The sequence below is a fragment of the Theropithecus gelada genome, chromosome 3 (assembly GCF_003255815.1).
Source record: "Theropithecus gelada isolate Dixy chromosome 3, Tgel_1.0, whole genome shotgun sequence".
NCBI classification, from domain to species: Eukaryota; Metazoa; Chordata; class Mammalia; order Primates; family Cercopithecidae; genus Theropithecus; species Theropithecus gelada.
Window position 1 is genome coordinate 15,121,030 of NC_037670.1, and position 26,932 is coordinate 15,147,961.

Here is a 26,932-nt window from a genome sequence, read left to right on the forward strand (position 1 = left end):
CCAGGTAAGGGCAAGTAAGAGGACCTCACTGTGCACACCTACATCCTCACACTGCTCACTGTGCACACCTACATCCTCACACTGCTCACTGTGCACACCTACATCCTCACACTGCTCACTGTGCACACCTACGGTCCTCACAGGCAGTAAGCCCAGCTGAAGAATTCAATAAATGAAATAAAAAGAAATACAGAACTTCAACAACAGACTCAAGCAGAAGAACCTCTCCACTTGAAGAAAGGTTGTTTGAAATTACTCAGAGGGAAAAAGAGAGAAGAATGAAAAGGAGTGAAGAAAGGCTTCAGGGCGTATGGGAGACTACAGAGCAAACAAATACACACATTATGGGAGTTACAGGAATAAAAGAGCTAGGAGAAGGCAGAGAAAGGCTCTATAAGGAAAGAACAGCTAAAAACGTCCCAAGTCTTGGGAGAGATATAGACATCCAGATCCAGGAAAATCAAAGGCCCTCAAAATACAATCAACCCCAAAAGGTCATTTCAGAGGCACATTATGGTCAAACTGTCAAAAGTCAAAAACAAAGATAAATATAAAGATAAAATTCTAAAAACAGCCAGAGAAAAGCATTAAGTCACATAGGAGGAAAGCAGAGAATGGGATGGTACATTCAAAGTACTGAAATTGGCAGCTAAGAACACTATGCCCCGCAAAGATATGCTTCAGAAATGAAGGAGGGCTGGGCGCGATGGCTCATGCCTATAATCCCAGCACTTTGGGAGACTAAGACGTGAGGATCGCTTGAGGCCAGGAGTTCAAGACCGGCCTGGGCAACACAACATGACCTCATCTCTACTAAAAGTAAATACATATAATAACAACTTTTTAAAATAAAGAATGGAGAAATAAAGTCTTTCCCAGACAAGCAGAAACTGAGGGAATTCATCACTATGAGACCAGCCTTAAGAGAAATGGTCCAGGAGTCCTGTATCTGGAAGCTAAAGGAGGATAACCATCATCATGAAAAAACACAAAAGTATCAAACTCACAATACACAAGGTAGAGCAGATACACAAGGGAGAAAGAAAAAGGAAGAAAACCTCCTCACTCATGTGGAAGTTAAAAAGGTTGATCTCACAGAAGTAGAGCGTAGAAGAGTGGTTACTTGAGGCTGGGAAGGGGAGGGAGGGGAGGAATAGTGAGAGGCTGGCTAACAAACACAAAATTTCAGCTGGACAGAAGGAGTAAGATCTAGTGTTCTGCAGCACTGAAAGGTGACTATAATTAACAACAAATTTTTGTATATTTTCTTTTTTTTTATTTTTATTTTTTGAGACGGAGTCTCGCTCTGTCGCCCAGGCTGGAGTGCAGTGGCCAGATCTCAGCCCACTGCAAACTCTGCCTCCCAGGTTTATGCCATTCTACTGCCTCAGTCTCCCGAGTAGCTCGGACTACAGGCACCCGCCACCTCGCCCGGCTAGATTTTTGTATTTTTTTAGTAGAGACAGGGTTTCACCGTGTTAGCCAGGATGGTCTCGATCTCCTGACCTCGTGATCCACCCACCTCGGCCTCTCAAAGTGCTGGGATTACAGGCTTGAGCCACCGCGCCCGGCCAAATTTTTGAATATTTTCAAACAACTAGAAGAGCAGCTTTTGAATGTTCCCCAAAACAAAAAAAAAATGACACGCTTGAGGTGAAGGGGATACTAGTTACCCTGATTTGATCATCACGCACTGTATATAGGTATCAAAATATTACACTAGGCCAGGTGCAGTGGCTCACACCTGTAATCCCAATACTTTGGGAGGCCGAGGCAGGCGGATCACCTGAGGTCAGGAGGTCGAGACCAGCCTGGCCAGCATGGCGAAACCCCATCTTTACTAAAAATACAAAAATTAGCCAGGTGTGGTACATATCGGTAATCCCAAATACTCGGGAGGCTGAGGCACAAGAATTACTTGAACCAGGGAGGCGGACATTGCAGTGAGCCATGAGCCGAGACTGCACCACTGTACTCCAGCCAGGGCAACAGTGAGACGCTAAAAAAAATACATATATATATATATATATATCACTGTACCCCATAAATATGTCCAATTACACTCGTCAATGAAAAAAATAATAAAAGCAAAAAACATCGTTTTAAAGAAATCCAAAAGAAGGAAAGAAGAGGAAAAAAAACCCCAAAACTCAAAAAGCAGGACAACAGCACATACAACATAGCTATAAATTAAGAAGGCTGTGACAGAAATTGCTAGTCAAAGTTTTAGGTGCATCTTCTTAGCTTCCATTAAACAGACTCCTATAAATCATAGTATAAACATGACAGTTCGCACCCCTTTCAGTTTTTTCTTTCACTTCAATAAATACGTATTAAATATCTATTATATATCAGGTCCTGTGGGAGGCACAGAACATGAAACGACTTGGTTCCTGCTTTTATAAAGGAAAATGGGTAGCAGAGGCAGTATTCAAAACGTTAACTACATCACTACAATTGTGATAATTGCTATTATGTTTCTTAAACTGTCATTTTCACACCATCAGGCACTCTTTTGTTCCTGCATCTTATACAACTACTTTCCTTTAAGAAAGTACTCAAAGAGGAAGAAGTTAGGACTTTGCTAAAGAAATGCCTAATAAAACGGTAAGCCAATACATACCAGATATTACTATACTTAGTCTGATCTGCAGTGAGCAGTCTGTCTTGAAAGCTGGTTACTAATTCTGGAGCAGTCCATCGTAGAGGGAAAACTTTTTTATCATCTGTTTCAATATAATCCTCCTGTTTTGTTAGAAAGCACACAGAATTTTGAATAGAATTATACTTTTGGTGAGTTCAAGAATTTAAATCCATGGTATTCTCAGAAAACATATACCCAGTCCAAAAAAACCAGGTCAGAAAAAAAAGCAGGCATGAAGAGCGACTTTCTGGGCAGAAAGTGGGTAAGGAGTTTCTCTGAAGCCTCCTGGGCTTCATGGGCTCATCTGCAAGCCATGAACACTTGCTAAGTCATCTTTCCTGGAAAAGGAAAGTACGCTGTGTCTGATGCATATAACATAGACTTTGAGCAAAACATTAAAACAATATATACTGGGCCTTATGTGCTGAATAGTGAAGCCAGTTAGTAAGACTGCAGCCTTTAGACTCTGACAGGGATCTGAAGTCCTCATTCTACCATTTAACAGCTATGTGATTCTAGGCAAGCAACAACTTTGTGAAGTTTTTTCCGGATCAGTGAAATGAGGAAAACCCACTCTTTGTGGTGAGGATTAAATGAGATGATGTAGGCCGGGCGCGGTGGCTCATGCCTGTAATCCCAGCACTTTAGAAGGCCGAGGCAGGTGGATCACAAGGTCAGGAGTTCGAGACCAGCCTGGCCAACAGGGTGAAATCCCATCTCTACTAAAAATACAAAAATCAGCCGGGCATGGTGGAGGGAGCCTGTAGTCCCAACTACTCGGAAGGCTAAGGCAGGAGAATCGCTTGAACCCAGGAGGTGGAGGTTTCAGTGAGCCGAGATCACGCCACTGCACTCCAACCTGGGTGACAGAGCGAGACTCCATCTCAGAAAAAGAAAAAGAGAGATGATGCAGGATGCAGGCAGGTGCTGCTAAGTGCCTGGCATCTAACAAGTGCTCGAGACACTAGAGCTACTATGTAGACAAATAACCAACTTCTATTTGCATAATATTCTTTGAAAATATTACCCATTTGGTCCTCACAAGAACTCTGAAAAATAGAACAGATCTTATCCGTATGTTGCTGCTTAGAAAGTGGCGGTCAAGGCTGGGTGGACTCACACCTGTAATCCTAGTACTCTGGGAGGCTGAGACAGGCAAGTTGCTTGAGCCCAGGAGTTTGAGAACATCCTGGGCAATATAGCAAGACTCCATTAAAAAAAAAAAAGAAAAGAAAAGAAAATGGAGGTCAAGTGGCTTCTCTGAGGTCTCCTGACAGCCCAGAGCTGGGACAGTCCCATTCTCTGCCCCACAGCGCTCTACCTCATTCACTGGGGCTACACAAACACACACAAATGGAAACTTCATTGACTTCTTCACTTTTTTCCTTTAGGATATATTTGTGACAGAGTTAAAAAAAAAAACCTAAATTCCCAGGTTACTGAACGTGAGCTGAAATTTTACTGACCATGTAATGGAGAAACATTTATATGATATGTATATTTTATCATTAACAGGTAATAATTACTGTTGCTCATGTGTTCACTCCAAAATTTATTATGCACCATCAGACTACGTCATTTATAAATATTTTTAGGCTGGGCGTGATGGCTCACTCCTGTAATCCCAGCACTTTGAGAGGCCGAGGCAGGCAGATCACAAGGTCAGGAGATCAAGACCATCCCGGCTAACATGGTGACACCCCATCTTGGCCGGGCGCGGTAGCGCATGCCTGTAATCCCAGCACTTTGAGAGGCCGAGACGGGCGGATCACGAGGTCAGGAGACCGAGACCATCCTGGTCAACGTGGTGAAACCCCATCTCTACTAAAAATACAAAAAAAATTAGTGGGGCGTAGTGGCGGGCGCCTGTAGTCCCAGCTACTTGGGAGGCTGAGGCAGGAGAATGGCGTGAACCCGGGAGGCAGAGCTTGCAGTGAGCCGAGATCACGCCACTGCACTCCAGCCCGGGCGACAGAGCAAGACTCTGTCTCAAAAAAAAAAAAAAAAAGAAACCCCGTCTCTACTAAAAACACAAAAAATTAGCCGGACTTGGTGGCGTGCGCCTGTGATCCCAGCTGCTCGGGAGGCTGAGGCAGGAGAATGGTGTGAACCCAGGAGGCAGAGCTTGCAGTGAGCCGAGATCACACCACTGCACTCCAGTCTGGGCGACAGAGCGAGACTCCGTCTCAAAAAAAACAAAAAAAAATTTTTTAAACAAACTTTTGGAAAGCTGTAGCAAAACCTCGGACATAAAGCCGCAGACTTACACAAGCCACACACCAGAAGCCCAGACCACCATTAAAATGACTGCTACAAATCCCTCTCCAGAAAGCCTCAGATTAAGATTCTTATAAATAACAGTGGGGCATTTGGTGACATTACAACTTCACAATACAAATTAAATCAGACTGAAAACAGTTAAACCTTTGGCTTACCTTGTACCTGCTGAATCCTATTCCGTAATCTCCCACTTTCACATTTAAGTCGGAGGTGAGAAAACAATTCCGCAGGGCTAAATCACTGAAAACAGAGGGAAGTGAACACGGCAAGAAGAATCAACAACCAGGATCGTGCTGTATGGAAATGCCACAGAAACGGGCTTTCTCTTGGGATCCGAGTAAGTATATTGAGCTCTCTGCTTAATAATTAATGTCTTAAAATTCTTTTTCATAGAAGTATTATATATGTCATCAATCACTTAAATAATAAAGATGATCACAATTTTTGGCAAGTAATTAGCTCAGGTTAAATACTGACCATATCTGTACCATGTTCTGCATTAAACCCAGATTTACGGCTTGTTTCCTTGTATTTTCTTTTTTTCTTCTCATTCAGTTTAGAAGTTTATTTTGCCAAGGCTGAGGACCATGCCTGTGACACAGCCTCAGGAGGTCCTGAGGACATGTGTCCAAGGTGGTCAGGCTACAGCTCAGTTTTATACATTTTAGGAAGACATAACACATCACTCAATACATGTAAGATATACAGTGGTTCAGTCAGGAAAGGCAGAACAATTCAAAAACTCGAAGTGGAGGCTTCCAGCTCATAGGTATGTTAGAGTAGGTAGTTAGATATGGACAGGGCAGGAACGCACCCCCTCACACCCCCACCCCCACCCCCTATTGCCCCCAGGACTGTCAGGCGACCATAAGGTCATGGTCAGGTGGTTGTTAAACTGTCTCTCTAAAATGGTAAGTGGTCACAGTCAGCACCAGGAAAAGACAGTCTCCTAATAGAAAACACTCGGAGCTGGTGTTACCCTCTTCTCAGTAAGATCTCAAACAGGCACACTAAGAAGCAAAGTGGCCTCTTATACAAGCTTCCACCGGGAATGCTCAAAGGGAAGGGAAAAACTGCTCAAGTGAACAGGTGCACAACTTCAGCAAACCCCAGAACCATGACAATGTATAAAACCCCAAGTCAGGGGACGAACAGGGCACCTGGATCTTGAAAGTCACCTGCTTGGCCCTTCCAAGTGTACTGCTTCCTTTCACTCCTGCTCTAAAACTTTTTAACAAATTCTCACTCCTGTTCTTAGACTTGCCTCAGTCTCTTCCTCTGCCTTAAACCAACTACAGCCCCTCAGCGAAACTCTTTCCTCCAAGGAGGCAACAATCAAGTTGTAGCAGACCCACACAGATTCACCACTGCTAAGAGGTGGACTCAGATTTTCCGATTGGCAACTTGTCAAAAGAGTTCACCTAAAGACCAGAAACCCAGTCGGGCAAGGTGGTTCATGCTTGTAATCCCAGCATCTTGGGAGGCTAAGGCAGGCAGATCACTTGAGGCCAGGAGTTCAAGACCAGCCTGGCCAACATGCCAAAATCCTGTCTCTACTGAAAATACAAAAAGCTGGAGTGAGGCTGGATCATGGTGGATCACACTTGTAATCCCAATACTCTGGGAGGCCGAGGCAGGTGGAACACTTGAGGTCATAAGTTCAAGACCAGCCTGGCCAACATAGTGAAATCCCATCTCTACTAAAAATACAAAAAATTAGCCAGGCATGGTAGTGCATGCCTGTAATCCCAGCTACTCAGGAGGCTGAGGCACAAGAATCGTGTGAACTCCAGAGGTGGAGGCTGCAATAAGCCGAGATCGCACGACTGCAATCCAGCCTGGGTGCTCAAAAAATAAAAAATAAAAATAAATAAAAAATAAATACCTGAAATCCCATATAAGGGAGTGTCTGGGTTAAGATAAGGGGTTGTAGAGACCATGGTTCGTATTATGCAGATGAAGACTCCAGACAGCAGGCTTCAGAAAGAATAGATTGTAAATATTTCTTATGAGACTTAAAATGATGAAAGACTCAGATCATTCTCTCCAGGATTGGAGAAAAGACTTAGAAAGGGAAAGGTATTTTCTACAGAACGTAGATTTTGCCTGTAAGAGACAGTTTTGCACGGCCATTTTTAAATATGTCAAAGGAATATATTTTGGGGCAAAATACTTCAATTTCTTCCAGGGCCTGCTATCTGTCATGTGATGCTTTACTTTAGTCAGGCTGGAATATAGTGTCTTGTTGCTACAAAAAGCCCTAAGATCTCTGTTTTAATGTTAATGCTGGTCAGCTGTGCCTGAATGCCAATGGGAGAATATAATGCGGCATGCCTGATCGCCCCCTCCCCATCATGTCCTGAACTGTGGGATGCCCTTGGCTGAGATGACGAGTTCATTCAGACAATTAGGAAGCTTAAAGTTTTATTTTTAGCTTACACTTCCATATTTCAGCTGTTGTGAATAATGCTGGTATGAACATGGGGGTACAAATTATCTCTTTAAGACCCTGTTTTCAACCATTTTGGGGATATACCCAGAAGTGGCATCACTGCATCATATGGAAATTCCATTTTCAGTATTTATAAGGAGCCACCATACTGCTTCCCACTGTGACTGTACCATTTTACCTTCCCACCAACAGTGCACAAGGGTTCCAATTTCTTCCACGTCCTCGCCAAAACATATTACTGTTTGATGTTGATAGTAGCCATCCTAATGGATGTAAGGTGGCATTTCATTATGGTTTTGACTTGGATTTTCCTAATGATCAGTGATGCTGGGCATCTTTTGGTGTACCTATTGCCATTGTATATTTTCTTTGGAGAAATGTTCATCCATTTTCCAATCAAGCTGTTTGCTGTTGAGTTGTAGGAATTCTCCATATATGCTTTATAAAACCCTTTTCAGATATGTAATTTGCAAATACTTTCTCCATTCTGTGGTTGTCTTTTCACCCTATTAATAGTGTCTTTTGATTAACAAAGTTTAAAAATTTTCATGTAGTCTTCACTGTTGTTGTTGCTTGTGCCTCTGATGTCATACCCAATAAATAACTGCTGAATAAATCACTGTCATAAAGTATTTTCCTTATTTTCTTCTAAGACTTTTATACTTTTGGGTCTTACATTTATGTCTTTGATCCCCTTTGAGTTAATTTTTGTATATGGTGTTAGTTAAGGGTTCAACTTCATTTTTTTGCATGTGGATATCCCGTTTTCCCAGCAGCGTTTGTTGAAAAGACTATCCTTTCTCCATTGAATAGTCCTGATACTCTTGTTAAAAAATCATTTGACTGGCTGGGTGCAGGGGTTCACACCTGTAATCCCAGCACTTTGGGAGGCCAAGGTGGGCAGATCACGAGGTCAAGAGATCGAGACCATCCTGGTCAACATGGTGAAACCCTGTCTCTATTAAAAATACAAAACTTAGCTGGGCATGATGGTAGGTGCCTGTAATCCCAGCTACCGGGGAGGCTGAGGCAGGAGAATCTCTTAAACTCGGGAGGTGGAGGTTGCAGTGAGCTGAGATCGTGCCACAGCACTCCAGCCTGGCAACAGAGTGAGGCCCCATCTCAAAAAAAAAAAAAGAAAAAAAGAAAAGAAAAAAGAAAAAAATCATTTGACCATATATATGAGGTTTTGTTTCTGGGCTCTCTCTTCTATTTCATTGGTCTATATGTCTTCCTTATGCTAGTACAACACTGTTTTGATTACTGCAGCTTTGTAGTAAGTTTTAAAATCAGAAAAGGTGAGTCTTCTAGCTTTGTTCTTCTGTTTCAAGACTGTACTGTATTGACTATTTGAGGTCCCTTCAGATTCCATATGAATTTTAGGATATGCTTTTCTATGTCTGTAATCCCAGCTACTTGGGAGGCCTAGGAGGGAGGATGCCTTGAGTCCTTGAGATGGAGGCTACAATGGGCCATGATTGCGCCACTATTCCAGCCTGGATGACGGGGTGAGAGCCCATCTCTTTGGGGAGAGCTTTACTGGTCCACAAATCTAGCTGACATGTGAAAATGCATGTTCTTGTTATAGATAAAAAATGACTTAGGCTCAGTACAATAGAGTTCTCCAAACCCAAGTCTTGGTTTGCAAATAGAAATTGAAGAGGAATCAAGAAACAGAGACAAGGTAAGTTCTCCCTCAACTGAGCTGCTGGAAAAACAGCATCTCCAGATTTTCTTTCAGGCTTTGAGAATTTTTCTCCCATTCCACACTTCTATCTTGATACTGATATCACCGTGGCGCAGAAGGGCTCCGCAGAAGGGCTTCCCAGCTCCTATTTCCTGAATCCTCCTCCTCCTCCCCTCCTCTTTCTGTCTCTCTCTCCCTCAGTCTGCCAGGTGCTGGCGGAGCCGGCCGGGCCTGGCCCAACCTGAAAGAGCGTTTCCTTGTATTTTCAGAGTGACTAAGAAAGAACTCTAAAATGCTATTAGCAAAATTGCCTGAATTTTTTTTTTCAGCTTGTATTACTTAATAGTCTAGTAAGAGTCTAAGTAAATATATAGTGAATTTATAACTTTATAATGAATTTATAATGAATTTATAACTTCAAGCACCCAAAAATAATCCACATTATTAAAAACGTTTATTTGTTCCCTTTTTAAAAGATACGCAAGTGTTGTAGTCAGGCCCTTTCCAAATTACTTTCACGTCTTCCAAACTCTTACTTCTCCACAAGGGAGGGAAAGAGCGTATTTCAAGACTTACTTAGAACAATTATATAATTTATTTTAAGAAAAAGTTAATTTTCAAAAACATACAATTTGACAAGCAAAAACTACTTTTTCTAAAGGAACTTCCCATACTGACAACAGATTAAGTTTTCTGGCTTTTGGCTTCAACCCTTAGAGTCTTTATAATCACCAACTGGTATATGAATAAAAAAGCCATTAAATTAAAATAGAAAAGGAAGCCTAATTTATAGTTTTAAGCTGTAAACTGAAGATTTCAAAGCTGAATTTCCATAGTCCAAAATGTATGTCATTACAGAACGGCAAAAGACCAAAAACTTAAACTATTAAATTCATATTTTCAAAGATTTTTATTTCCAAAGTTCACACATCTGAAATATAGCAATAATGGAGATGATGATGGCAACGGCTAACACTGATATAATTCGGTAACAGCTTGGTACATAACACTGATTCAATAACATAATCATGGCTAATATTCACAAAGTCCTTACTTCACAAGAGGCATTTTACATTTTCTCTAAGTGTTTAATCTTCACAACAAACCTGTGAGGTGGGTACTATTATTTTCCTCATTAACAAATAACGGACACTGAAGCAGAGAATTGAAGTGACTTCGCCAGGGCCACAAAGCTAGCAAGGTAGTGTTCAGTAATATGTTTGCACTTTCACCATCAGTAACTCTCAACGATGGTGCAGTGATACTCGCAACTGCTGTTCCAAGCATGCAGCTGGTCCTCAATGTGAATTCCAGTTAGCTGCATCACATCACTTGCCACACTCTTTGTGCTTACAAGTGATTTTCTGCGCTCCATCCAGAAGCCTTCAGGCCTGCTGAAGTGCCTGGGAAAAATCTTGGGACACCTGTGACTCCACTGTTATGAACAACATAGAATCTTTTAATTTTAAGAAGAAAGGTGGTCCCCTTTTCTTGGAATTAAGCAAGGGAAGAAGGCAGGGAGGGAGAGAGGGAGGAGGAACATGCCATTTGAGGAGAGAAAAGTGAAAATGCTTTAAGTAAGGCTGCTCTATTCATTGGGCCAACAGCTGCGACTGCAGAGATACAGGTTTTGCCAACAGAGGCTCCGTCACTAGGCACCACCAACGACCGCCTCTAGGGTCTATAAACAGACCCCGTGAACCTTCCCGACATCTCCCACCTGAGACCAGAACAAGGAGCTGGATGCCAGCATTCCAATAAGGGCAAGCACGTGTCCTGCTAGGCTGGGGGAAGCAGCCTGAGACTAGCTTGGGCGATGTCGAGCTCAGGCACCTCCTGGGCGGCAAGGCGACTGTCCCATTCCCTCCCTCCTCTTCTCTCTCCATACGAACGTTCCACATAGGTCTTTGGATACTTGAGATGTGAAGGCTTGGTAAAAGATGAACAATTACGCCTGCAGAAGGTCCTTGGCTCTTATTATAAAACTCGAAAGCAAGCAACTGGTGTTGCCAGGGGAAAAGGCAATGCTTCTCATGACCTGAAACCCAGAGGTGGTGAAGAAGCAAACAGTGGCAGGACTGGGTCCTGCCCCCGACTCCTCCCCAAGTGCCCAGGCTCCACAGTGCAGTGGGAGGGAGCCCTGGGCAGTCAGGAGGCCAGGAGCTCATCTCAGCTCCACTGCTCCAAGACCATGTGATGCTGGGCTGGTCACGTGCATAGCACAGAAGCCTCAGTTTCCTCACAAAACAACAGGATGCACTTGAAATGGTTAACTCACAAGGCTGTTGCAAGGGTAAAATTGAAAACTATATGAAATGTCTTGAAAACATAAAAGTGCTGTACGGATGCAAAGTAATGATACAATTTGGGTCAAGGTTGGTAAAAATAAATATTATTTGAAGCCCAATAACGTGCAAAGCTAAAGAAAAACATACAGGTGTCATTTCTTAACAACAGAGGGAACTCTTAACGTCAATGGCTGCTTTTGTCAGAAAACGCAAACACACAGCCAGTCTACTCTCCCTTCAAGTTGAAAAACAGGTCCAGGGATGAGGCTGCCAGTGGCACCAGCCCCGCCCGGCTCTCAGAAGGCTCTGGCAGGGTGGCCTGTGCTCGGCAGCACTTGCTGTGACTGAGACCACAGTAACCGCGAGACTCAGGGCCGCATGAGCAGAGTAATAGACAGAAAGTGGGAGCCCATGGTTCTGAAGGGTTCCCACCCCAATTCACAAGGAAGTACCACTGCTTGCTACTCACTCACGCTAGGACTAGTTTGCGCATCTTCAGGGTTCTCCAATGCAAACTCAACATGCAGGAGGCATTTTCAAAATAATCCACACCTCTATTATGTGAACTACCTATGCCTTCCCGAGTAACCTGGATTCCTGATAAGAAGAGTTCACAGACAGGAAGCAAAATACCAGCAAGTTACTGAATACTCTTCTAACAGCTTGGCATACTTTATCTGCATCTTGACAACAGCACTCCAGGGCTTTAAAGACGATCCCCATTTTATAGAAGAGATATAGCTCCAAAGGATGAAATAACCAGGCTTATACTGGTAAAGCTGATGAGAGGTGAATGAAAACTTCAACTCCAAAGCCTCTCTCTGTTCACCAGGCCATTCTGACTCTGGCAGCCACAAAGACTTAAGCTTCCAAAGGGACTCTGCACTTAACACCCTAAGATGGGATGGAGACGTACCAGGAGAGGATTAAACCCAGAGGATTCCGATAAAGCACAAGGAGGCAACTTTATACTAGAGCTTTGACAGTGTTTGCCCTGCTTATTAGGTCAGTCTTTGCTAGCTGGGCAATGGTACATTTACTGAGTGCTTGCTGTGTGTATCTCAGGCACCTGCTAGCATTTGGGTACAAATTCTTCCACAGGGTGTGAAATTCTTGTTATACCCTAGGGAAAACAACCTAGCCAGAATGGGGTCCACCACCGATGGTGCCTATGTACAGTCCCAGCTACCTTGGAGGCTGAGACGAGAGGATTGCTTGAGCCTGGGAAGTCAAAGCCAAGCAAGTGAACCATGATTGCGCAACTGCACTCCAGCCTGGGTGACAGAGCGAGACCCTGTCTCAAAACAACAAATAAGTAGATAAATAAAATAAATAAAACCCTGTTCAGATTCTAATGGGAATCCTTTGAGTGAATTGGCATTTCTGTGTGGCCTCCCACCATAAACCATGGTGCATCTTTCCGTGTGTCCACATGTTATTTTACATTCTTCAATAAGATTTCATAGTTTTCTTCATACAGTCCTGTGTCTTTCTCACATAACATATACCCAGATAACTTATAATTTTGGCATTATTGAGAATAAAATGGTTTTTATTCACCTTCACTGCTGGGTACATAATTATACCTGTACAGACAAAAACTATTGACTTATGTATACCGTCTTATAAAAAGCCACAACAAGTTCTTTTGTGAATTCTTATTTTTTAAAAGCATAGTTTCTTGGTTTTCCTAAACATACACCACCATGGCACCAGTGAAGAAGCGTGGTGTAGTTCGGTGGTTAAGAGCATAAATCCGGAGGCAGAGGGTGCAGCTTTGAATCCCAGCTCTGCTGGCTTCCCACTGCATGACCCTGAACAAGTCAGTATACCTGTCTGTGCCTGTGTCTCCTGACCTGTAACACAGGAAAACCAGCACTACCGCCTAGGAGTTGGTGTAAAGTAGCTGGCATGTGGGAAGCATTTGGTAAATCTTAACTATTATTACTGAGACGGAAACTATTATTATCCTTATCATCATCATTGAGATGGAGTCTCACTATTATTATTATTATTATTGAGACGGAGTCTAGTATTATTATTATTATTGAGACGGAGTCTCACTCTGTCACCCAGGCTGCAGTGCAGTGGTGCGATCTCAGCTCGCTGCAACCTCTGTCTCCTGGGTTCAAGCAATTCTCCTGCCTCATCCTCCCGACTAGCTGGGATTACAGGCGTGCGCCACCAAGCCTAGCTAATTTTTTTGCATTTTTAGTAGAGATGGGGTTTCACCCTGTTGGCCAGGCTGGTCTCGAACTCCTGACCTCAAGCAATCCACCCACCTCGGCCTCCCAAAGTGCTGAGATTACAGGTGTAAGCCACTGTGCCCGGCCTATTTTTTTTTTTTTTCTCTTTTTCCCCCTTATTTCTTGGGCCTATTATTTTTAAACTGATAATTTTATAGTTTGTATTTGCTAGTACCTCCAACTAAATGTTGGAAAGTAAAATAAACAGCGGGCATCTCTGCCTCGTTTGAAATTGAAAGGGCTTTATTATTTTGCCATTTAGCAATAGCATGATATTGCTATTGAGTTTTGGTCAAGTTTTGAGTCTTAGTCCATATGATATTTAAGTTGTACCCTTCCTTTCCTATCGGAAGAAAGGTTTCCCATCAGAGGAGAATATGTTTACATAGTCTATGTAAACACAGAATAGCTGCTGAATTATACTAAATGATGTTTCTACAATCTATTGCTATAATGTATTTCTCCTCTTTTATTCTGTCAATGGAATGAATTATGTAGACATATTTTTATAATATACATCTACCCTTAGAGTCCTAGAATCAGTCTTAATTGTTTTGTTCACACACTGCTGGATGCAGTTTGCTAGTATTTGTGTCTATGTTCATTCATGAGAATCATCAAAAATTTCTTTTTTTTTTTTTTTTGAGATGGAGTCTCGCTCTGCCGCCCAGGCTGGAGTACAGTGGCTGGATCTCAGCTCACTGCAAGCTCCGCCTCCCGGGTTCATGCCATTCTCCTGCCTCAGCCTCCCGAGTAGCTGGGACTACAGGCGCCCACCACCTCGCCCGGCTAGTTTTTTTGTATTTTTTAGTAGAGACGGGTTTCACCGTGTTAGCCAGGATGGTCTCGATCTCCTTATCTCATGATCCGCCCGTCTCGGCCTCCCAAAGTGCTGGGATTACAGGCTTGAGCCACCGCGCCCGGCCCAAAAATTTCTTTACGCCATCTTTTGCTACATTAAAGTTGTGTTGGATTCATGATATGAATTACAGAAATTTCCGTCTTCTTTGTGGTCTGGAATAGTTTAAATACACTGGAGCCACCTGTTCACTAAAGGTCAGACAGAGGACACCCATGAAGCCCTCTGGACCTAGAGCCTTTTTAAATGAAAGCTCTTTAACCACCCTCCCAGTGTAGCTACTCAGCTGATTACAGTCTTTCCATCTCTGCTTGGGTTGCAGCTGCAGTCAAATTGGTTCCTTTCCCTTGAAGCCTTTCCTCATTTCTATGTGACATACATCATGGGAGATATAAAGGTCAGGAAGATCCAATACCTGCCTTCAGCAAGTCTTCCATGTAGAAAAGGAAATAAGGAACCTTCATGGAAATGCATCACATATGAATTCCTGTCCAGTTCTCTTTTCGGTAGTGTCTTCTCTTTCTAAACCAGCCTAAGCTGTAGTGCAATAGTGATTAAACACGCATGCACGTGCACACACAAAGTTGTGGGCATGCCATCCTACTGCCTACAGAACACAGCCTGAAGGCCTTATTCTGGCACTCAGGCCCTCTGTAATGTGGTTTCAAGCTGCATCTCTATTCTTATCTCCCACTATCTTCTCTCCTGCGTCTTCTGTTCTAGTTACACTGGACTATCTGACATTTCCCTAAACTCCCTTTCCTTCTCTTCCTCCTACCACATACACCATCTTGCTACTCCCTTCTCCAGCAATTCTGAACATTCTCCAGCCTCCAACTGATGCCCATTCTTCAAGGATCACTAAAACGCCACTTCCTTCCAAAAACTGACCTGGACTCTTCCCAGACAAAAGTAACTCTTCCTCCTCCTGCAGAAATGACCACACACGGTGTGTGCGCCTGGGTACAAACTGCTCATCAAATGATCAAATGAGTGGCTGAGACAGACCAACCGCTTAGCACCCCGAGCCTCGGTATTCTCCTCTGTGAGTGGCATTAATAATGGCACCTGCCTCGTGCTGCTTGGGGTGGCCCTGACGATCAAATCACTCCTCACGGAATGTTCTGCAAATGCATGGAACACGGCAAACACCATGCCAAACGAGAACGCACATTTCCACTCTCCTGCTGGGGCGGTAGTGAGCAACAGGTGTGCATTTTGCTTTGATTTTAAATGTATTTCTCTGTCTCTTACCTTGTCACTGGATTTTAAATGTATTTCTCTGCCTCTCACCTTGTCACTGGATTTTAAATGTATTTCTCTGCCTCTTACCTTGTCATTGAATTCTGCAGGCAGGGGAAGTTCACTGCACGCTAACCCCAGTGTTGCTCAGCAGAAAGTAACTGTAATGCTACAACCGGGCAAATCCTACAGAGGCTCTTTTGTACACAATGGTCACCCAGGTACTCCGTGAGGCTACCCACTCCAGGTCTCCAGCTCCATGAGCTGCTGCGAGGAGACAGGCCGCCTGTAGGAACCCCCTCGCTCAGCCCATCACAGTGACCTGGTGGCATCTCACGGACAGGCTGCTCAGGAGACTGGCAGGCAGGGGACAGCAAGTCCTGGGCTCCAGGCCAGCAAGGTGAGTGGAATGGCACAGCAGCAAGCTGGCAGCGCCTGCTGTTTACACGGCCTTCCAAAAGTCACATGCACGACTTCAGAGACGCAGGCTCCTGAGACTCCGGGTTAAGGCTCTTCTTAAAGAACAGGTAGAAATACAACTTCACCACGAGTGCCTTACTAGATTAGTTTCCAAACGGAGTTAAGAACTTTACTTGGACGTGTAGGTTGTTCTGTCTTCAACCAACAGAGGAAGTCCTAATTTAAGTCAACCAATAAATATTCTAAATTCCAACTTAAAAATATACTATATGATATGCTGACAAAAAAGATCTTAAAACACAAAACTTTGCCCCAAACGGAAATTTAATATAGATATGATTCCTTTTTTTTTTTTTTTTTTTTTAAAAAAAAATAAAACAGCTGTCAATGGCTTCAAGGATTTTCTTTTCTTTTTTTTTTTTGAGATGGAGTCTCGCTCTGTCACCCAGGCTGGAGTGCAGTGGCGCGATCTCGGCTCACTGCAAGCTCTGCCTCCCGGGTTCATGCCATTCTCCTGCCTCAGCCTCCAGAGTAGCTGGGACTACAGGCGCCCGCCACCACGCCCGCCTAATTTTTTGTAGTTTTAGTAGAGATGGGGTTTCACTGTGTTAGCCAGGATGGTCTCGATCTCCTGACCTGGTGATCCGCCCACCTCAGCCTCCCAAAGTGCTGGGATTACAGGAGTGAGCCACCGCACCCGGCCTCAAGGATTTTCTTTAACCTGAGTTTTAGAACTTGAACAAAACCCAAACTATGTGATTTACTCATCATCTTTACTTGTTCTCAAGTCCACAAGATTTGAAATTAAGTAAAACTTTAACTTGAAACTCATAGGAAAATACTATTTACTCTGACATCTTTGCCAATTTAAAAAACACACAGATTCTAGCCATCTTTGACAATTTTACACTGCTGATTCCAATATGATGCTCTTTTAAAATTAAACCCCCTTCTCTAAAATTTAAGAATTCCTAAGCCAGTATCAGTAATTATCTGCATTTTGTAAGATATTAACAATATAAATTATACTAGACAATAAACTGTTATAAAATACATCAAAAACTAAATACAGGCTTTCTCCATTATGAAATCTTTATAAAGTTTCATGTAAGGGATTCTGCTTTGGGTCTTAAGAAACTGGTAACTTTTTGAGTCTTTAAAAAAAAAAAAAAAAAAAAAACACACTTTACCAGAATGATTTGTGTACTATTGTAAATCAAACAAGATATAAATGTGTAAGAAGAAGGTTAATAATTTTCCTCCTTGCCCCCTTGCAGTAATGTTGAGAGTCTGATAGGCACAGTACTTTTCCATGCCTGTTTATACACACACCCCTCTAGAAATACAACCAGGTGTTTTCATACTTAAAAAAAAAAAAAATGGAATCACACTACAAATATATTACTGTGAAATCTGCTTTTTACAAAATAGAATACTTCAAGCCAGGCACGGTGGCTCAAACCTGTAATCCCAGCACTTTGGGGGGCCGAGGTGGGCAGATCATCAGAGGTCAGCAGTTTGAGACCAGCCTGGCCAACATGGTGAAACCCCATCTCTACTGAAAATACAAAAATCAGCCAGGTCTGGTGGCATGTGCCTACAGTTCCAGCTACTCAGGAGGCTGAGGCAGGAGAATCACTTGAACCCCAGGGGTGGAGGTTATAGTGAGCTGAGATCACACCACTGCACTCCAGCCTGGGTGATAGAGAGAGACTCTGTCTCGGCTGGGTGCGGTGGCTCACGCCTGTAATCCCAGCACTTTGGGAGGCCAAGGCGGGTGGATCACGAGGTCAAGAGTTCAAGACCATCCTCACTAACATAGCGAAACCCTGTCTCTACTAAAAATACAAAAAATTAGCCAGGTGTGGTGGTGGGTGCCTATAGTCCCAGCTACTCGGGAAGCTGAGGCAGGAGAATGGCGTGAACCCGGGAGGTGGAGCTTCCAGTGAGCCAAGATCATGCCACTGCGCTCCAGCCTGGGTGACAGAGCAAGACTCTGTCTCAAAAAAAAAAAAAAAAAAAAAAAAAGAGAGAGAGACTCCGTCTCAAAAACATAATACACAAATTTAAAAAAAATAGAATACTTCATACACTCCCTTCAAGTCAAGACACACAGGTGTTCCTTTTTAGGCCAATGGATTACTAAGAGTTAAATGATTTACTTAAAGTCAATTAAAGAAATACTGCCTGGTTTTCCTGGAGACCTAAGAAATAATTTTAAACGTATTGTGTTGTTTTTAAACATAAAGCACAGCTGAAAAGCCTAGAGGAGAGTAAGCAGAAATCTCCTTTTGGGTTCACAGAACAGACTCATCATTTGAGATAGGACTCCAAGTCCTTTGGTATTTTAATTACAAAAATCACCATCGATGATCTGAACAAAATACAACGTGCTCCAAAGAACTATGGTCATTCAAGTGGGGCCTGGAAGGTTGCCACAGAAATGTGCTACACAGATCGCTGTGCTGCCCACAAGCAGCCCGACCCCCCACCCAGGGGGGCCTCTTCAGATCGGACCCCGTGACACTTCTGCTTCCGAATGGGCACCTACAGCCCACCCTTCAGTGCTATGACCTTGTGCACACAGAGGCTGCTGGCCCAGAGATTCTCTCTTCCTCTCTCAGGAATGTGAACTGGGACGCACTGAGAAACTGGGCGGGTAGCACCAGAAGCCTAAAGCTGGTGTGGCAAGGATGAAACACGCAAGGTGTCACGTGGTGGATCGGGACTGTTTACTCCCAACTCTGAGGCAGGTACAACCGTTCACATTCTTTGAAATTCTGGAAATAATAAATATATTAAGACATCTTATTCCCTGGTACTGGTTTCAATGAAGCCCAACTCAACCCTCATCCAGACATGGGCAAGAACAAGATCGCTTCTACCTGCATGAGCTGGGTTCATCCTGCCACCTGTCCTCCTTAAGTTTCACAAACCCGGCAGCCTCTCTGGACTGTCCCGCCGGCGCTGTGTGGGGCGTGCACCTCTGGCATAGGGACCCACCTGTGCAGGAAGTGCAGCTTGTGCATGGCGGCCAGCCCCGCGGCAATCTCACACGCCATCCTCTGCAGCAGCATGGTCTGTGAGTCCCCCCGCATGTGCTCCTGCTCGGTGCGCAGATACGCCTTCAGGTCGCCCTGCAAAAGTCAGCCCGCTTGAGTTTCAAAACGAACCACAGGAACAAAGTGAGCACTTAAATACGTGCCTCAGTGAATACTAACTGTTAAGATTATTAGAAACTTGTTTTGTTCGTATTTAAAGAAGTTCCAACCCAACACTGCAAAAGTATAGACCACTATTATGCTTTTAGGAACATTCTAACTGGTTAACATTTTTGTTATATAAACACATGGAAAACAAAACAGTTTTTAAAAAGATAGTTGTGCAATGATGCACATTTAAACGAAATGCTGTGCAGAAGTAGAGAAATTCCCAGGTTACCTAAGAGATGACACAGAGAATGTTAAGAAATGGTGCCACCTCACACTGCTTGTTCTATGGATTCCAGGCAGCCCCTGGGCAGTGAGCGCTTCATCAAGAAGGCGCTGTGGCTACTGCCAAAGCTTGGAGGAGCAATGGAGTGGGAGAGAAGGAAAGAAAAATGGGCGGGAAAGGAGACGTCCAGGTAGTACAGCAACAATTGCTTCAGGTCTCCCCCACCTTTCCCAGGACCCTGTGCTGTCCTGAGATGGTGAAGAGAAAGAACATTCCAGCCACTCCAGGAAAAACTCACCACGTTAACAAGCCTGCTCTTCAAAGGGGAGCAACCTGAGCAGGAAAATAAACAAACTTACAGTCAGACACCCAGCACACGGCCATGACACTGTGGGGCTCCCCAGGCCTCCTCCAAGACTTCCCTCTGTTATGCTGTCTTTATTTCATGATTTTCCTTTTTTTTTTTTTTTTGGAGACGGAGTCTCGCTCTGTCTCCCAGGCTGGAGTGCAGTGGCCAGATCTCAGCTCACTGCAAGCTCCGCCTCCTGGGTTCACACCATTCTCCTGCCTCAGCCTCCCGAGTAGCTGGGACTACAGGCGCCCGCCATTTCGCCCGGCTAGTTTTTTGTATTTTTTAGTAGAGACGGGGTTTCACTGTGTTAGCCAGGATGGTCTCGATCTCCTGACCTCGTGATCCACCCATCTCAGCCTCCCAAAGTGCTGGGATTACAGGCTTGAGCCACTGCGCCCGGCCTTTATTTCATGATTTTCATTTAGGACATTATGTTTTGGGGAGTTTACAGTATAGCTGTTATGGGGAATACCCTTTTGAGGGAATAAAATCTTCCATATTCTCCTTACCACGTGATTAAATATTTATTGATACAATTTCATTCCAAATTAAAGCTTCCTCGAGTCAGTTAATAAAATTTAGAAAGCAAGCCAATGGCTTTCAGTGTTCTTTAAATCTGAGTCAAGAAAAGACTCCTGGAGGCAGAGAGCAGGGAAAAAAAAGAAAAAAGAAAAGACTCCTGAGGAAGGACATTTTCCTTGACCAACTAAAGAGTACATGTCTTGTAACTGTTACTGAAGATAGTCGATTTATCAAATACCTCCCAGAATAAAACCTTAAAACACAGTATTCCTTTACAAACATTTGCCTGTATTTAATACTGAGTACATTCTGAGGTAACTTCTAGGTCCACTCCAAGAATCTAAATTTGTTTACATTCCCAGTTTCCAAGATCTTTACACGAGTGATAATGTTGGTATTAATAGTCGCCACCATTTGTGCTTTGAGCCCTGAGCCAAGCGTTGTGTTAGGAGTTTTTGCACTTGTTACTGCAAATACAATTTGAGATGTTTACCAGATATGGAACTCAGGCTTAGGGAGGGTAAGAAATTTGCCCAAGGCCACAGAGCTAATAAATGGTAGGGCTGTGCTAATTCTACTTTTCAGTTTACCAGCTAGTCAAGAAAGTTCTATTTAGCAAGTGAATTAAATCAGTATGCAGACAACATCAATGTATTTTGTAAGAATGAATATAAAACAACTGAAGGTCAATCCCATCAATCTGCAGGGGTCTCCCAAGCGTCACGTGACTGCTCTGCTAGGGGAGCAGTGGCCTTCCCTTGGTGCCGTGCACCTGGTATCACTGTCCTTCACACATTCCTTCCAAACGTGGTGCCCTCTCCTTTGTTCCCAACGAAATCAGAAGCCACTCCAGAGGAGAAACAGACATTTTTTTTTTCCTTGTAAAAACATATGAATATGACCCTCCATCCAGGTTAGGCTCTGTGGAGCTTGGGAGTTGGAAGGACAACAAATGATTCAGAAGACAATTAAATTCACCCAGAAAAATTCCAGCAGAAAACTCCAGGACTACAGGCAGATGGGAGTTTCATAAGGTACCCTGTACAGAAAGTAAACATGAACAAAGCCCAAGTCTACCTACATTACCAATGAAATGGCAATGAAATTCTTCTGCCTAACCCCTCCGCCACCAACACCCATCTAAGGAAAAAATTGCTCTCACACGAAAACATGGTTATGCTGGGCCGAATCTGGCCAGCCTTCAAAACCAACAGCAGCTGCTGGCAGGCAGTGAACTGCGGCTCTGGCCATGAAGGCAGAGGAAGCACAGACTGGGCGTGGCTGCTTCTCAAGGATACCTAAGGTATATTCACCACCACTTGCTGTTCTTAAAATGTCTTCTCTCCATAATAGTTCACTTCCCAAATTTCACTCAAGGACAGAATATAATCAACAGAAGGGGGTTTTCCTTAAGAATAGATAAAATCAGTACCTTCCAGGCAAAAATATCTTTAACCCAGGAATAGGGAATAACATCAAAGATTACTGGAGGCCCCTGGTCATAGTTCTCACGGATGAGACTTGTGATGGATTGTGTAAGATCCAGGGTCAGTTCTATGTTCCAGAAAGGTCAGTAGCGCTCCCCTGGTACCGCAGTTTAAAAGGAAAAATCAACATAAAATCTTTAATTAGAGTCAAGATGTTTATGTTAAGCAAGTACTAAAATTTGATTCATTCTATCCAAAACGGACAAACCTATATTTAGATATCTGATTCATTTTTATTTTAATGGTGCTTAGTGATATAATGATGATAATAATGGTGATTATTATGGTCCATTGTTTAAAGAAAAAAAGCACACCAAGAACAGCAAAGTATTCTGAATTAAAATAAACATTCCTTTATCCATGTTTTATAAATTTCTCAGCTTCCCAAAACCCCCCAAAAAACTCCCAAAAGAAAACTTATGACACTAGATGGCAGCAGAGCGCTACACCAAGCACTCCAGCAACAGAGCAAGTGACCTGCAATGCCTTCGGGGAATGAGTCATTCAAACACCTGTAAATGGGTTCCTTGCAAGTCCCCTCCTCAATGCTGACACGAATGGCCAGGGCGGGCTTTGTATAGCTTTTCTGCAGGACACTGGGAGCAATGAATTAATTTCAAAACAGTGCAAAAAGTTAACAAGTAAATAGCTTTTGGAACTGAAAAATTAAAGTCATCTGTATGTTTAACAGGACGATTCTGGGGAAAAAACATAATTTTCAATAATTTTATTGAAAGGATGAAAGAATGATACAGACAGCGCAACACCCCCGCTTCTGCTAATGAAACAGAAGACCTGCATACTGGGGCAGCTGACGCCGCCACGCCTCCGCGCAGCCCGGGGCCTCTCTTCCCTCCCAGCAGTTCTCTTGCCTGCGTCTATTTTTTCTCAGCTCCACTGGTCCCCCCCACCCACTGGCATCCATAACCTTATACATCATCTCCTCTCTGGTTGCCATGGATTCTTCGTCCTTGTGCCCTTCTAAGCTCAATCTTCTCGAGAGTCCATCTCTTCTCTCTGCTCTGGCGCCCAAACACCTCCCAGGTAAACCCAGCCCTCCCCTCCCCAGCCCTCCAGTTCTCTCTCCTCTCTGTGGTTAAACTCCTCAGAAGCCTGGTCGGTCCTGGCTCCTTGCTGAGGAACCCCTCGCCCCCATCAGAAGCACTTTCATCCACAATTCAGTGGCAGCTGCTCTGGCCAGGCCTATCAAGGAGTGACCTGCCCACTTCTCCCCAAGCAGAGCTGGCTGGGTCTCATCTCACCAGCGTTAATGGAGACGGGTCCATTCCTTCCTTGCTTAAACACGTCCTTCGTCACCAGCCTTCGGGCACCGCAACCTCCTGCGTTTCTTCCTTTCCCACTGGCCGCTCCTTCTTCGGCCTCCCGACTGGCTCTCCCTCCTCTCGCTGATCCGTAAGGACCCCAGAGCTCCGTCCTGGTCCTCAGCCCTGGGGACGCTCCCTGCCCAGGGGTTTCAGCCACCCCATGGCTTGAAAGTCCATGCCTCCCGTACACCTCTCCAGCCCAGCCCCTCATCTCCTGACTCGACTTCCCTCACTGCTGTCTAAGAGTCCTCGGCACAAACCTCCGCCAATCTCAGTAAGCGGCATCGCCGTTTTCCCAGTGGGTCAGACAAAAAGTGAAGATGTCATTGGTGAGTTCTGCCTCTAGGGGGCCACATCCAACCCGTCACCAAGTTCTGGGTCTGTTTTCAAACTACCTCTCATGCCTCCGCTTCTGTGGTGCTGGTCCCTGCACGCCCCCACCTTGAGGACATGCCTGCGCCAGTCCCACTGCGGCCTCCCTGCACCCATTCGCCTGAGCAGCCAAAGCCAGTCCCTGAAAACATAAATCCAACCGTGATAGCCTGGGTTCCTCTCTGCTGTTTTCTTTGTCTGTCTCTACCACTAGAAAGCAAGCTAGATATGGCTAGGACTCCATCTATTCCCTATTGTGTCTCTAGAACCTAGAACAGTGTTGGGCACACAGCATGTGTTTAATATTTGCTTAATGAATGGGAGAAAAAAGAAAAAACACCTGTGCAGACATTCTAAATGATGCCCTACAGGTTAAAGTTGGGACAACTGTTTTCCCAAGGCAGCCCCATCCTATCATTTCCATGTAATAATCTAAGAAGAATGAATTTAGGAGTAAATCTGAAATTTCACATTTTTACTGGGCTTTTAAATTTATTACTTCATTACTCTGTACATTAAAGCTAGCCAAAGACACTTAATTTGGGAAAATAATATTCTTTTTTTTTTTTTTTTTCCTGAGATGGAGTCTCGCTCTGTCGCCCAGGCTGGAGTGCAGTGGCGCCATCTCAGCTCACTGCAAGCTCCGCCTCCCGGGTTCACACCATTCTCCTGCCTCAGCCTCCCGAGTAGCTGGGACTACAGGCGCCCACCACCATGCCTGGCTAAATTTTTGTATTTTCGGTAGAGACAGGGTTTCACCATGTTAGCCAGGATGGTCTCAATCTCCTGATCTCGTGATCCGCCCACCTCGGCCTCCCAAAGTGCTGGGATTACAGGCATGAGCCACCACGCCCGGCCAAAAATAATATTCCTTAAGTAAAATCTGATTCTCTTTGAAAGTTTATCTTTGTATAGTAAATGTTACTTTGAGAACAGAGAGTCTAGATTATTCTAAAACTCAGTTAAAATACAGTCATGTATCACTTAACACTGGGGATGCCTTCTGAGAAATGTGTTGTTAGGCAATTTCACCATCGTGCAAACGTCACAGAGCGCAAACATCACACGAACCTAGATGGTCAGCCTACTGTACCCCAAGGCTACATAGGGTGGTTTCTTGCTACAGCCTAGGCTTCTAACCTATAGAGCATGTTACTGCACCGAATAGTGTAAGCCACTGTAACAAGATGGCAAGTATTTCTGTATGCAGCCTTGACCTCCTGGGCTCAAGAGACACTTAGGCCACACTAAATTTATATAAAAAATTGTTCTTTCTCAGTAATAAACCTTGGCTTACTGTAACTTTTTTACTTTTTAATTTTTTAAAACTTTTGAGTCTTTTTGTAATAACACTTAGCTTAAAACAAAAACACATTGTACAGTTGTACAAAAATATTTTTATTTCTGTAAGTTTTTTTTCTATTAAAAGTGTTTTTCTTTTTAGACTTTTACAGACAACAGTGAGGCCCCCATCAGCCTGCCCCAGCACCATAGGAGGGCGCCAGAGAACCTCTGCTGAGATCACAGCGGCCACCCCATGTCACTGGTGCTTCAGCTACAGGTGCACACCTTGGTTATAAGCAGCGATGACCTGTCACTGCAGTGACGGGGAGAAGACAGGACCTAGGAGCAGGCTGGCCACACACATGGGGAAGCAGTGCCGATGGACGAAATGCAGGGGAGGGGGAGCAGGTACCAGGGAAGACAGGAAGGGCCTGGCTAGAGGCAGCTGGAGCAGACTGTCAGCAAGGGCCAAGGCCATAGTGCCCAGGCTGCAGCCAGGTATGGGGAGGGCCAAGGCCATTGGCAGGGTCCCAGCACAGGGCCAGGCACCAGAACAGGGCAGACCCAGGGACTGGGAACAGAGACCCCACCCAGTCACCCCCACACCTCAACCCATGTGGTCGTCCAGCACAGGCCTCCCCTCTGCTGGCTCTGGTCAGGGACCCCGTCCACCTGTGCCCCTGGCCCTCCTCACGCCTGTTCCACCATGACTCCATGTCCCCTCTTCTCTACATGAGCTCCTTAGGGGCAATGACACGTCATCCATCTTGGTGTGCCTGGTGCCTGAGGAGAAATTGCTGACCTGAGGTGCCCTGGTGCGTGGGCTTATTAATAACTACATTCATAAAGAAGAGCTGCCCATTAATTAGGCATTTCTGCACCAAAGGCTGATTCTAAAATGGAGGCCTCCCGCTGGTGGTGGCATGAAACCACCTGGTATAAAAGCACACAGGGCCGGGTCATTCCAGCACTTTGGGAGGCTGAGGTGGGAAGATCGCTTGAGACCAGCCTGGGCAATATAGTGAGACCCCATCTCTAATTTTAAAACAATACAATAAAATTAGAATAAAATCAAGCCACCCATAAGCACACTCACTTTGGCACTAGTAACTGCGCCCTCAGGCTAGTCCAGCACCAACCCTGACACAGCGGCCTGGGTCTGATTCTTCGGTCAGTCCCTTCCCTCTCTCAGCCTCAGTTTCCTCATCTGTAGACTGAAGCTACTCCTACGCGTCTCACGGCATTGTCAAGACAACTCACTCGATCGGAACACACATTAAATGCCCAGCACCAGGCCTGACCCAGAAAGCTCAGACCTTCCCCATCGTACTCCCCGCTGTGGGCAGTGGCCAAGGTTCCTTCCAGGTCTAAGAGCCCAAGAGTCTAAGCTCCTCTGATTCTGCCCCCAAGTCACCGCTCTTCATGAGAGATGGAAGAGTGCAAGTCCCACAGAGCAACACGCTGCTGTCAAAGAACAGCCAGTGGGCGCCCTCCCGTTCTCCACTGCGAACTGCCTTCAGAAACTGATTCCGTGTTTTACTGGCTGAATTTAGTAAAAGAGCTCAGTATACAACATTCAAGAACACAGTATCGTCTGCTCTAGAGCCAGGTAATGGAGCTGAAGAAATTGCTGACCAATAAGAAAGATTAGGATGTGGCAAAGGTTAGTCTACATCCTCCTCTTTCTCCCCCGCCGGCAGCCCGGTCTCCAGAGTGCTTTGTTCCCTGTCCTTACCCCTTCCTCTTCAGCCTTCCCAACAGACCCAGCCGGCCTCGCCACCAGGGCACAACGTCCGTCTCCACACTTCCTTTGCAAAGCCTTCCCCAGTGATGCTGGTTAGGACTCCCGTACTTCTATTTATTTAATAATTAGAATCAATCAATTTTAATAACTAAAAATGGCCATGACTTACTCCTTGTGCTCGGTAATCTCATCCATCATCTTACTTAATGATCAGGGCAGTTCTAAGGGGAGACAGTATTACTGCCATTTTACAGAAGAGTTTAAGGAATTTTCCAAGGTGATAAACCAGTGAG

The 26,932-nt window shown here is 44.5% G+C and overlaps 1 protein-coding gene across 1 annotated transcript in view; it reads right to left on the reverse strand.

The window, feature by feature from the left end:
• LMTK2 (lemur tyrosine kinase 2) overlaps positions 1 to 26,932 on the reverse strand; it is a 111,208-nt gene that overhangs the window by 20,405 nt on the left and 63,871 nt on the right. Inside the window, exons 7-9 of the mRNA XM_025380119.1 lie at positions 19,122 to 19,255; positions 5,080 to 5,164; positions 2,624 to 2,745 (exon numbers count right to left, since the gene is read on the reverse strand). Coding sequence (XP_025235904.1) covers positions 2,624 to 2,745; positions 5,080 to 5,164; positions 19,122 to 19,255 — 341 coding nt within the window. The remainder of the gene's footprint in view (positions 1 to 2,623; positions 2,746 to 5,079; positions 5,165 to 19,121; positions 19,256 to 26,932) is intronic.